Source organism: Leptodactylus fuscus, chromosome 4 (genome assembly GCF_031893055.1).
Source record: "Leptodactylus fuscus isolate aLepFus1 chromosome 4, aLepFus1.hap2, whole genome shotgun sequence".
Taxonomy (NCBI): Eukaryota; Metazoa; Chordata; class Amphibia; order Anura; family Leptodactylidae; genus Leptodactylus; species Leptodactylus fuscus.
Window position 1 is genome coordinate 156,373,353 of NC_134268.1, and position 12,791 is coordinate 156,386,143.

Consider the following 12,791-nt stretch of genomic DNA (forward strand, 5'->3'; position numbering starts at 1 on the left):
CCTATCTCTAAGATAAATTGTCAGTTTTAGACAGGTGGGGTCCAACTTTCAAAACCGCTTGATCAGCTGTTCTCAGAGGATCGTAGAACCTGGCATTGTTTACATCCAGGGACCCCCGCAGATCAGCTGTTCTCAGGGGATCGCAGCGCCTGGCATTGTTTACATCCTGGGCCCCCCCCCCCAGATCAGCTGCTTCCCGATGCCAGTATGAGCTGCAATGCTCACAATTAGAGATAAGCGAGTAATATTCGATCGAGTAGGTATTCGATCAAATACTACGGTATTCAAAATACCTGTACTCGATCGAGTACCACTCGCTATTCGAATGGAAAAGTTCGATGCAGAACCAGCATTGATTGGCCAAATGCTATACAGTCGGCCAATCAACGCTGGTTGTTCTCTTACCTTTAGAAGTCTTCTCCGTGCAGCTTCCCCGCGGCGTCTTCCGGCTCTGAATTCACTCATGCCAGGCATCGGGCCTGGACAGAGCCGACTGCGCATGTCCGCTTGTAGTGTGGACATGCACAGTCGGCTCTGCCCAGGCCCGATGCCTGGCAGAGTGAATTCAGAGCCGGAAGATGCCACGGGGACGCTGCACGGAGAAAACTTCTCGGAGGATCCAGCCCGACCCTCACTTGGTAAGTATAATTTGATCGAACGTGCCTACCCCTGAAACGAGCATTTTCCCCCATAGACTATAATAGGGGTCGATATTCGATTCGAGTAGTCGAATATTGAGGGGCTACTCGAAACGAATATCGAATCTCGAACATTTTACTGTTCGCTCATCTCTTCCCACAATCTTTACTTTCAATAACACTGTGGTGAGTATAGCAGTGGTTATCTCATAGACTAGAGTAAGCAACAGCTGCAGAACTCACTATTAAAAGTATGGCGGGTAAGCTGTGAAGATCATGCCATGATGGGAAGACAGCTGATATAAGGGGGTTCTCAGAAAGAACCTCAATTTTGTTCAATAGCTTTCAATTGCTTTTGCTGTGAGTTACCACCCTGCAGTGTGTTATTAGATTCAAGGTAAGAACTGTAATTCATTAATGTACATGAGGCCTCTTTTTTTCATATTGATAAAATGTTGATCGATATTACAGATATACTGTATATTTATATTAGCATTTCATTAATTTTGTCTGATTGCAAATTATTATTACGACACAACGATAATATCATTTAGGCTGTATTCACACAGAGTAACGCCAGGCGTTTTTTGTGTGTTTTTTGCACATAGCGCCGCGTTTACGCCGCGTAGCGCCGCGTTAACGCCGCGTATACGCCGCATTAACGTCGGGCAACGCCACCGCTAAATAGCGCGGCGTTAACGCTGCGTATACGCGGCGTTAACGCGGCGCTACGCGGCGTAAACGCGGCGCTATGTGCAAAAAACACACAAAAAACGCCTGGCGTTACTCTGTGTGAATACAGCCATACAGAGATTTAACTGAATCCAATGAGAAACCATAGGCATGGCTCTCCACCAACCATGTGTCTTATTCAATACCAGTGTCAGTGGAGCCTTTGGCCCGGCTTGGGTACAAGTGTTCTTGTGTGATTGTTATCTCTGCACCTTTTATAGCTATGCCCCTATAAATAAGGCAAATATACGTTCATTTTTTGTTATTATCAATTAGTCACCCATGCATACTTATAAGGGGATAAACATATTATTTGAACTGTTTTAAGAAAAATGAGACATCTGCTTTACTGCACGTGAATTAAAAAGAAAGAGTGGGCGCTTTGCACAAGTGAGTCTTAACAGTTGAATGAGATTGAGCGAACAGCTACTTTTTAGCAAGGTCATCTGTTTGCTGAGCAGAGGCTTTAAAAATGATCTAATTGGCATAAAAATAATAGCAGCAGACATATGCCTGTTTTTACAAGCTGGGGAAATTGACAAGTATCTGTATTTTGCTTGCTTTATGGCAGACTGTTTTTTCGTAATGAAAAACATCAGTTAATTACCTTGTTGCTTTGCCATTAACGTAAATGTGCTTACAATTTCTCAAGCATTAAGCTGTAAATAATTATTTCTGATGAATGGCAAAGCATTTAAAATGTTGTAAAAATGGATGTTTGAGTCATTTGCAAACTAAAACACTAAAATACAGCTGTTTGCACGTGCAGAAATCGCTAGAAACTCAAGTCCTTAATTTAAACCTCCGACCTTTAAAAGCCAGTGCTTATTAAACCAGCACTTTAGCTCTTCATCACCAAGATGAAGCAGAACAAATGAGTAAGCAAATTATTTCTAAATAAAACAATGCCTACAAAGTTTCTCTAGATTGCGGCTAGAGTGATGACTATTTTATTTATCATCGTCATTTTAATAAACTGTAAGTGCTTTTCAATTGTAATCCGTACACACTGTAGAAGAGTACCCACTGTAAAGCCAACATATGTAGCAAACTTTAAATCGACACTAATACACATAAACACAGAACACAACAAAAGTTATTTGAAAAATCAAGTTAAATGGGTTGTTCCATTATGGACACATATCCACTATGCACAGGATAAAGGATATGTGTCTCACCACTGGAATGGAGGATGTAAAGTCCCTCTAAAGCATCCAGATGATTGGAGGTGCTAATCCCTGTTCTCTTCGGGCCTCTTCTGGCCTCTTGAATGACACCAATTGCCCTGGGAAACTGATGAGACCTATGATTGGTTACATGATATGGACTGACCCACGAGACAGATGAAGCCCAATCATAGAGACCCACATCGGATGCTGCAACAGAACCCAAGAGAGGTGACCATAACTGTTTCATATAGGGGTTGTCCAGGGTAACTTGAAATCTCTACACTATGCTAAACACCCTCTCCCCTCCTACTTTCTAAGTAACATCAATGATCAAAAATGAATAGTTACTCATATCCCTGGGGCAATCACGTGACCCCATTTCCAGAAACGGATCGTCACTACTACTTTCCCCCTCATCCACTCCATTATACTTACCATTCAGGCTTCTTCCGGCGAGACGGCTCCTCCCTCAATAATGATGCTGTCCTAGTCTGCTCCTGAGTTCCTTTCCAGAACACAGTGTGTTGCTAAGGAGGAGGCTGAGTGACGCATTGGTCACACGCTCCTCCAGTCACCACCATGTTATAAATAGGAGTGCAATCCATGCAACCCAAGGAGGCAATGCAGAAGAGTCATATATTAAGGGGCAACTCCTATTCATACACACTTTGGTCTAAAGTTAATTTAAAGTCGTCAGCTCCTTTAATTTACTTCTCCAGTTAAAGGGAATTAATCAAGACAGTATGTAACACCAGTCTTGATTAATTCCCTTTAACTGGAGAAGTGAATTAAAGGAGCTGGCGACTGTATGTAACACTAGTCTTGATTAATTCCCTTTAACATCTTTAGATTATCTCTGACCATTAATGCCTATGCAGGGGATTTAGAGCTGATGTCATTAAAACAGACCACAGTCACGAAAAGAGAATTTGGTACCTCTTTAAATTTTCTTAAAAATAAATTTGAATTCCTTATAGACATGCATGTGAATATGTTTGTAAATACAGAACTAAGGATTCTTTAAGATAAGATAAGATAATCATTTAATAGTCTCACCATGGGAAAATTCAGTGTGTTACAGCAGCATGGATAATACAGTAATATATTGCAAGAAAGAGCACGTACAAGCTTAGAATAGCAGATAGAAAAGATACTAGGAGTTATAGCAACTAAAAAGAAAAGGAAAGACTTCAGGATCATTTAGTTCTCTGTGTGAAGTGATGTTCGCTTAGCCTGATGTTATATTTATCTATCATATCTAGACTAATTGTCGTATCTCTCTTCTTGTACAGGAGAAAGGATGATGGAATCCTGTCCTACAAAGATCACTTACCAGTCACTCAAGTTGTGGTTGGAGATACATACCGGTCATCATCAGAGGCCAAGCTGACTGTTAACCCCCTACGCTGTTATGGAGATAGTAAGCTTTTATACATTATTATATAACAGTTTGGTATCTGGAAATTACACTGTACAGTAAAGAATTAAGGATGTGAATGTTAAAGTGATATTCCAGTAATTACAAATTAGACCCTATCCATTGGGTAAGGAATAACTGCTAGAACATTGGGATTAACCCATTGGGCCCTCACTGATCAGTAGAACCTACTCCCTATGTAACCAGTATGAATGGAGCAGTAGATCACTTATGCACTCTGCCATCTTAGTTATCTCTAAAGTACAGCACTTGCAATCTCTTCTGGTTCCATAGTTGCAGCAGCCACTCTAATCATATGGGTATACCCTTACTTTTGTTACCAGTGTTGGGACCACCACTAATCTTTCCAGATTACCCCTTTAAATGTGTTTTTGGGTAAATGTAATGAGTCCTTATTTGTGAAATCCATCTTACAACTACCAATGACAACCAATCTCAGTCCATGTTTCATTTTTACAATGAAATCAGAACTCTGACTGGTTGCTATGAACAATAAGGTAACTTAACCCCTCTTTATAACTTACGTGAAGTGATGTCCACTATATTTAGAGACAATGATCAATCAGCAAATGTGTTTAGTATTATTAATGATAGTATTAATGACAGCAAGAACATAATATTTCTCCTTTTTATTGCCTCTTAGTATACTAATGTAAGTGTATTTAGGTAATTGAGATAGCCAACAAGACTTGCCATCTTTGACATGCATGATACATAGTGACACTTACTAAGCCCCAATGGTTTTGCAGAGCCATTACTTACAAGGTAAGGTCTTTTTGACAGCACTTACATAATTCTTTCATTTGTTCAATCATTTCCCTTCTTAGTAGAGTAGTTAATAGAGGATGTGTTCGCAGCCATCCCTGTCCTTAATGAGAAATTTCTGCCAATCATACTTACTTTGTGATAAAAGATAATAGTAGGGCCATAAAAGGAATACTTCACAGATGGGACGCTGCTGCTAATGCCATCAGCTCTGCTATTTATTTCCATATTAACCAGGTTTATTATTGTGCAAACAGCCATCAGTCCTGTGGAAGTTGGTGAATATCAGTGCCGGCTTTCATTTTCATTCTCATCAAGTAGAGTAATTAATAGATCTGATTCTGTGGAATGTTACAATATTTAGATGGATGAGATAACTTAGTCATTCTTTTTACTTTGTATATTTTATTGTTAGAAAGGTAGAAAATAATTACTCCCAGAGCAAAAAGAAGAACTTGGAATCCGTAATTAATACTCAGCGATGAACTGATCTATTTAACATGCTTCACAGAAGACTAACATCTTCTCAAGTCTGCCATATAAAGTTCATAATGGTTTAATAAAATAGTCCAAAATCCTTCACTTCTAATTCAACAACAAATGTATAAAACCCCAGTGCACAATATAAATGTCACAATAAACGCATTATGCGTAACTAAAAAATCTGTGTCCTCCTTTTTAAAGCCCCTCTCTGACCAAATTTATTATGCCTTAGCCCTGTAGAACAAGTGCACTCGCTCACCCAAAGCATCGTTGACATTGTTCAGCCTCCACACCCTGTGGATATCTTTGGCTTCTATATAAGCCTATGAAAGCATAGCATCCAGGATCTCATAGATGAAGATAGGCAGCACAAGTGAAGAGCTACTTTATTACCCAATGCAATGTTTCGGGGCTATAATGGGTAATTAAGGGGATCTTCACTCGGAGTACTGCTTATCTTCAATTGTGGTTTTCGTTGGGACTCCTGGATTAGGTTTGCTCTTAGGCTTATACCATATTATTATTATTTCCTGGGCTACTGTTTTCCATTGTAGGCTTTCATAGAGCTACATACAGTGGCGTAACTAGGAATAGTGGGGCCCCATGGTGAACTTTTGAAATGGGGCCCCCCCCAACCGATGCCGAAGACCCGAACTGCATACACTATTATGCCCCATAGTGGCCCCTGTACATAGTATTATTTCCCCTTGTAGCCCCTGCACACAGTATTATGCCCCATTGAATAACTGACACCCATGAACAATTATTTTCAGACCCCAGAGAATAATAATCAGAGGCCCAGGGGAGGATACAAACATAAAAAACGCTGTTACTTACCTATACCTGTCTCCGGTGTGGTTCCTGCTGATGTTGGCCATTTTCAATGATGTACCGGACGTCACTTGAACCAAGCCTGTGTCGCAACGCATTAGGACGCAGACCCCGGCCATGTGACGTCAGGGACATCACACAAGTAGGGCTAAAGCCTGCCTGGAGAGGTAAGTAACACTGCTTTTTATGTTCCCTCACCTCTCCTGGGCCTCCGATCATTATACTCGGCGGTGTGAAAAGACTCCCGAATATAACAGCCTATTTAAAAAAAACAAAAATACAGTGTTAGCAGCTGTGGCAGGGCCCCCTAATGTCCCTTGTGGCAGCCGCTACTGTTGCTACTCCGATAGCTACCCCCCTGGTTACCTATAAAGGTGGTGTGTGAATCGGTAGATGAGTCTGCCAATCACTTGACCAGCTTGGAAAACTATGCACGTCTTGAAAAATTGTTAACAATGTAACCGGTGAGTGAGTGTATCTTTTACATTATTACATACTAAATGGCTAGGAAATTATATATTTGGTCAGAGTGGGGCTTTAACCTTTCTGATGTGGTTCCACCAATTAATATATTAAATATATTTACATTCTTACATGTGAACATAGCCAAAGCTTTATATATTTACTGTGATCAGTTTGATTTCGTATTTGCCTTGACTTTGAAGTTGAAAGCTTTCCATGATACCTAAGAGGAGTTGAAGAATAATGGAACCTATCTGCCAATAAAGGGGTTTCCAGAATCTGAATAGAATTATTAGTGATGACCTATTGATCCACAAGATAGGGCATCAGTATCAGATTGTCTGGGGTCTAATACCTGAACCCTGAACCAATCAGCAGATCCGACCACCAAAAGTCATATATAAAGTATACAGATGGAAACTGCCCTGCTCCTAGTCATGTGCTGGTGCCCGAGAACTGCAGTCTCACTTCCATTAATTTGAATAGGATCAGGGATGTTTCCAGCCATTTACCATGATCATTTCTATCAAAGCCTGCTGATCGATAAATAGTCCAGTGTCAGACCCTGACCTTTTTGATACTGAAGACCTATCTTGAGGATACATCATACGTATAAATTATCTTCAGATCCCGGACAACCCTTTGCAAAAAAAAAATCATTTGCAGACCAATGTATATCGATAATTTTCCAAAGCCAGAGCTACTGTAAATCCAAAGAACATAAACACTCAATTCTAGAGGAAATGAAAGTCAGTATGAAGATTTCTCAGCTGAGTTTGACTGCTAAGTGATGCACAGTATGCGGTGGTTAGTATTGGGCACTGTATGTAATTATTTATCAGCAGAAGGCAGTGATAGTTATTATTTGGCACGGTTTGGCATTGTTTGGAAACTAAAAGCCAGTGGCACAGTATTATTATATGGCACTGTGTTGTGGGGTTACTGATCTGCATCACAATCTAGGACACGGTATTTCTGGCACTGTATTACGTATTGTTTGTTTCTTTCCAGCGACAAAAATGCAGAGGGCTTCTAAACAAGATTATGTCTAAGGCCTGTATAATCTCTGGCCTGTTTTATTTTACAACTATATGCTCGCTATTAGTAATTATAGCTAGTGACCAATTGTCTGTTTTTACTATATGTAATCTGCAATAATATGTATGTTAGTGTTTTCCAACCTTTTCAGACTTGGGGCACCCCTGGAAAAACCATCTTCCTTATGGCACCTCTACCAAATAATTTTTACCCAACAGATGCAGTTTTGATGTGCTTTTTAGCACGGTTTGCACATACAGCTGAAACATGATAAATACATTTGTTTCGTTTGTAAAATTGACCAAAAACCGTATAAAAACCACATGCATTTTTTTCCGTGGCAGTTATGATGCAGCAACACAAGTTCACAGCGTAAATACATCCTCAAATCAAAGAGTCCCTTCGGAGTTTACACTCCGTGTATTCTGTCTGCGCTCGGTGTATTCTGTACATTTTACACATGTCAAAATAAACGTGTAAAATGTAGTGAGCCATTGAGTTCAATGGCATGTTTGTATAACGCGCATCTTTTTGCACGCGTCTACGTGTAAAATGTACAGAATAGGGGGCCACACGGTGGCTCAGTGGTTAGCACTGCAGCCTTGCAGCGCTGGAGTCCTGGTGTTCAAATCCCGCCAAGGACAAAAAACGATCTGCAAGGAGTTTGTATGTTCTCCCCGTGTTTGCATGGATTTCCATCCCATATTCCAAAGACATACTGATAGGGAAAAATGTATATTGTGAGCTCTGTGTGGGCTTACAATCTACATTTTAAAAAAAAAAAAAAAAATGTACAGAATACACGGAGCGTAAACTCCGTGTGAAGGAGCCCAAACAATAGTATAATTTACACCCACCGCATATAAAAATTCACCTTTTACCTTCAGCATGTTCTCTTACGGCCCTCATAAAGTATCATGCTACCTAATAATAGCCCAACTAACAGTATATGATTCTCCAGAGGCCCAACAGTATAATTCTCCCTTTTCACCCTCAAAACCTAATAATGCATTTCAATGGCCACCAGATACTTACTAATGCTACCCAATGGCCCTCAGACACTTAAAGAGGACCTTTCATGTCCTCGGGAACACGCGGTTTTATATACCGCTAGAAAGTCGACTGCGCACTGTCAACTTTCCCATTATGTGCCCCGTGAAAAGCTATCCATGCCATTACCGATAGCTCTTCACTGTCAGATGGGTGTTTCTAGCAGTCTATGAGGAACGAATGAATTCAACGCACTGTCAGCTTTCTAGCGGTATATAAAACCGCATGTTCCAGAGGACATGAAAGGTCCTCTTTAACAATTCTTCCAGTGGCCCCCAGATACTTAATAAAGGCACCCAACAGCCCAAAGACATGTCTAAATTGTGAAGCAGGAAGCTAAAGATTTCCTACTCACCATTGCATTAAATTATATTCAAATGATTGAAATTGGACACACAACCATCGTCCTCTGGAATATTGCAGCACCCCTGCCAAAATTGGCTGATGAATGTTGTATCATTTATGTATTTTGTACCATATACGCACACACAAAAAAGCAAATAGACAAATGTAATGCTGACATTATTGCACTAATTTTATTTGAAATTCAATGTATCAAACTATTAAAAAATAACTTAATAAATGATTCTTAAAAGCCTTTGGCATAATAAATAGCATTTTGCTTTTAACTGACCATCTCACCATAGCTGCAGTTTTTAAGTGACATTTAACAGCATGATATATAAAGCTTAGTGTGAAAAGTATTCGAGATTCTATACTGATCCCAGTTATATTTCTGTTCATTGTTGTAATAGGCTAAATTATTAAAGTATACACCTCATAGATTGAGTAGAGATATTGTACCGGTTGAATTTATCAGGAGAGTTTAGCCTTAAGGAACAAAGCTGTCTAGGTTGCTTTGTCTTTGAACAGACCAACCACATACATAAAAGTATTGTGCCCAAAGCTTTTCAGGACTGTCTGTTTTTTTTTATTTTTTCTTCTATTCTAGATCAAGGTTAATTTTAGGAGGGAATTGGGGAACTCTGTATACACAAGAGTAAAATCATCCATAAAAAATATAGTTATTGCAACCTATTTAAATTCTAGCATATGTAACAGCTTTCGAGGTTACCTTGTTAAGGTAATAAACAGAACGCAACTCTTTACCTCATTCATTGATATAAATCCTACTAATATTATAAATGTGAATGTTTGTATGTTTGGATGAAATTTGCCACATAGACAGTTTGTAACTTGGATTAACACAATGGCTTTTTTTTATCCCAGTTAATGACATGGCTTCATGACTGTTATGAATTTATGTTCATATTCTATACTACACTGCTGTTGCCAGGAGGACTCTCTCAGCTAATTGGAGTTTGCTGATAAAGCCTTGTCTGTTATCTCTATATGTAAGCACACAGCTAACCTTGGGTCCACTGTGTACAAGCATTTGCATATTATCTGATCTGCTTCAGGCCGTACAGAGACATTATTATTATTATTATTATTATTATTATTATTATTATTATTATTATTTATTTATATAGCACCATTAATTCCATGGTGCTTTATGTTTGGGGGTTACATACAATACACAGAATATACAGGTAGATATAATACTAACAGTGACCGATTGGCACAGTGGGGCAGAGGGCCCTGCCCGCGAGGGCTTACAATCTATGAGGGAAGGGGGGTAGAGACAGAAGGAGAGGGGGAGACTGTACAGATGGCGGTGCGGTGATAGTGTTATTGGAGGCTGTAGTCCTTCCTGAATAGGTGAGTCTTCAGGGCCTTCTTGAAGCCTGTGATTGTTGGGGTCAGTCTTATGTGTCTTGGTAAGGAGTTCCAGAGTATGGGGGATGCACGAGAGAAATCTTGGAGACGGTTGTGTGAGGAGCGGATGAGAGCAGAGCGGAGTAGGAGGTCACTGGAGGATCTGAGGTTACGTGTGGGCAGGTAGCGGGAGATTAGTTGACATGGCAATTAACATGGCAATTTGCCAATTTTAAAGATGCTGGGAAAAAGAAAATCTAATTTGTCACAAAATTCTAAAACAACGAGAGCTGTGAAGATAGCCAGAAGTCAACAGAGTTCTCCTCAAGCGAAGCTGAAGAATATTGAGCATGCTAGGCATTAAGCGGCTCTTAGAGCAGCTGAAACGCCCGACAAGGTAGTTCATCAATGCCAAAAACACACTCATATAGCTTCCCAGTGAGCTGCTGAGATGCTGAAACAATCACAGGCATGGCACGAGAAATGAGTTCAGTGGCAGGCCAGCATGACAGCTCTCGAAATGCCGGAGAAGGCGGAACATCGATGGCAGCAATTTGCTGAATATAGAAGGATTATCGATGCCAGCAACACACAGATGCTAGTACAGAATATAAAAGGTGTGTCTGTGTTCAGGGACAAACTACCGGCAAGGCAGTCCCTGAGCTTCTATGTCCAGAGATGACCCACAGTATCTTAGGCAGTTAGAGAACTTTTTAACAGCCTTATTCATTCACAGTGAAATAGGCTTCATTTTAAAAAACAACGTGAGTGAATGAGTGTATTCACAGGTCCGTTTTTGTTGCAGACAGAAAAAAAAACATGACATTTTGTACCATCTACCTATTTGCATCTGCGATATGGCTGGTAAAAATGGATCAGTGGTTTGGGTCAAAAATAAGGACCAATCAAAGTCATCCTTTTTTTAATGGCCTGTTAAAAAATGGATGCAAAACAGATGACACTTGCCCATCAAACAATGGATATATGGACACAGAATAAATTGAGTTGGTGTTTGCATTTTTTAAATCCATCCATTGTAAACTAGCTCTTTTTGGTCAAGTGGGAGGTAACCCTTAATTCCTATTAGAAAAACAAAAGGTTCCCACCCACTTTTCAATAGGTGGACAAATTTTACCAATAAAAATGCCAAATTGATCAGGAGCGCAGAGAGAAAAAAGTTACAATGGCAAGCAAAAGGGTAACAATGTTTTGATCTTTTGACTTTCAGGCTCCACATATCTCCTTCCGCTAAAGCTCTTCTTGTTATGCTCTCAATCACATTCATGCATGTCTCAGGTGGTATTGTGTCCTTTTCATGTGTGAAGTTGAAGCCCTGTACATGTCCGAGCCTATATTAAGACGGGCATGCAAAATACCTGTCTTAATAAATATGCTCTGCTGACTTCAATGGGGCCCATGAGGGTATAGCCTACTACATGGAGATGTATCCAGCACCTTTCCTTATATTTGCACAATATATTAAAGCCTAGAAAATAATTCTCAATGTTCATATAATGTATTCTTACAAAAAAAACCTGACTGATAGTATAGAAGTAAAGAAAGGCTGAAGAAGTTCAGCCAATCTTCTGAACAGGTCAAGACAAAGATTAGCACAGGAAATAGAAACAGTATATGGGAAATTGCAGGATATAAATCATCAAATTGTAATATCTCTAGCAGGCATTAGAGTATTGATTTCCTTTTTCATTTTTAAAATGTGATTCATCGCAGATGTTATTAAAATCAATGATGTCTGGCTAATTATAACAGAAGGCAAAGGCAACACACCAGCGAGTGATATGCCTAAATGGAATATATTATGCTCAAACATTTGTTTCAAGCCAAAGCCTTTTATTTTTTTAAAACTTGAAATGCAATGATGTTATAGCTTCCAAGTAAAAGTATACAAAAAACTTCTAGACTTTAAATTACACGTTGAAAAGAGTAAAATTCAGGATAGGGAAGGTATCTGCCAAGTCACATCAATAATTTTACTGGTATGTCCACATTTAAAGGCTGTTTTACAATTTACAGTGGTGGCAAAGTTTAGCATTACAGTTAATGAGTTAAGTGAACAGTTGCAGTACCCTTTAAATTGACTTTTTCATTGGCTTTTGCAGCATGATATCATACTGTAGCATGTTATCAAATTCAAGTTATAGAGGACCTTTCATGTCCTCATCAATGTGCAGTATTATATACCATTATTGATTTCAGCACATGGTTGGCTTTCCTGATATGTGCCCATGCACTGGAGACACTGTTAATTTCGGAACCAATATTTCTCCACTGTCAGAAGGACAGGTGTTATATCCTTTTTTCCTGACTAACACGTAGGAATAGCTTTAAGAAAGGGTATTCTTCTCCTACCTTTAGATGTCTCCTCCACGCCGCTGTTCGGTAGAAATCCAAGTTTTTTTTCGGTATGAAAATGAGTTCTCTCACAGCTCTGGGGGCGGGTCCCAG

At 39.6% G+C, this 12,791-nt stretch overlaps 1 protein-coding gene across 1 annotated transcript in view; it reads left to right on the top strand.

Moving 5' to 3' along the window:
* CNTNAP2 (contactin associated protein 2) overlaps positions 1-12,791 on the top strand; it is a 1,390,705-nt gene that overhangs the window by 1,191,673 nt on the left and 186,241 nt on the right. The window contains exon 15 of the mRNA XM_075271239.1: positions 3,832-3,959. Coding sequence (XP_075127340.1) covers positions 3,832-3,959 — 128 coding nt within the window. The remainder of the gene's footprint in view (positions 1-3,831; positions 3,960-12,791) is intronic.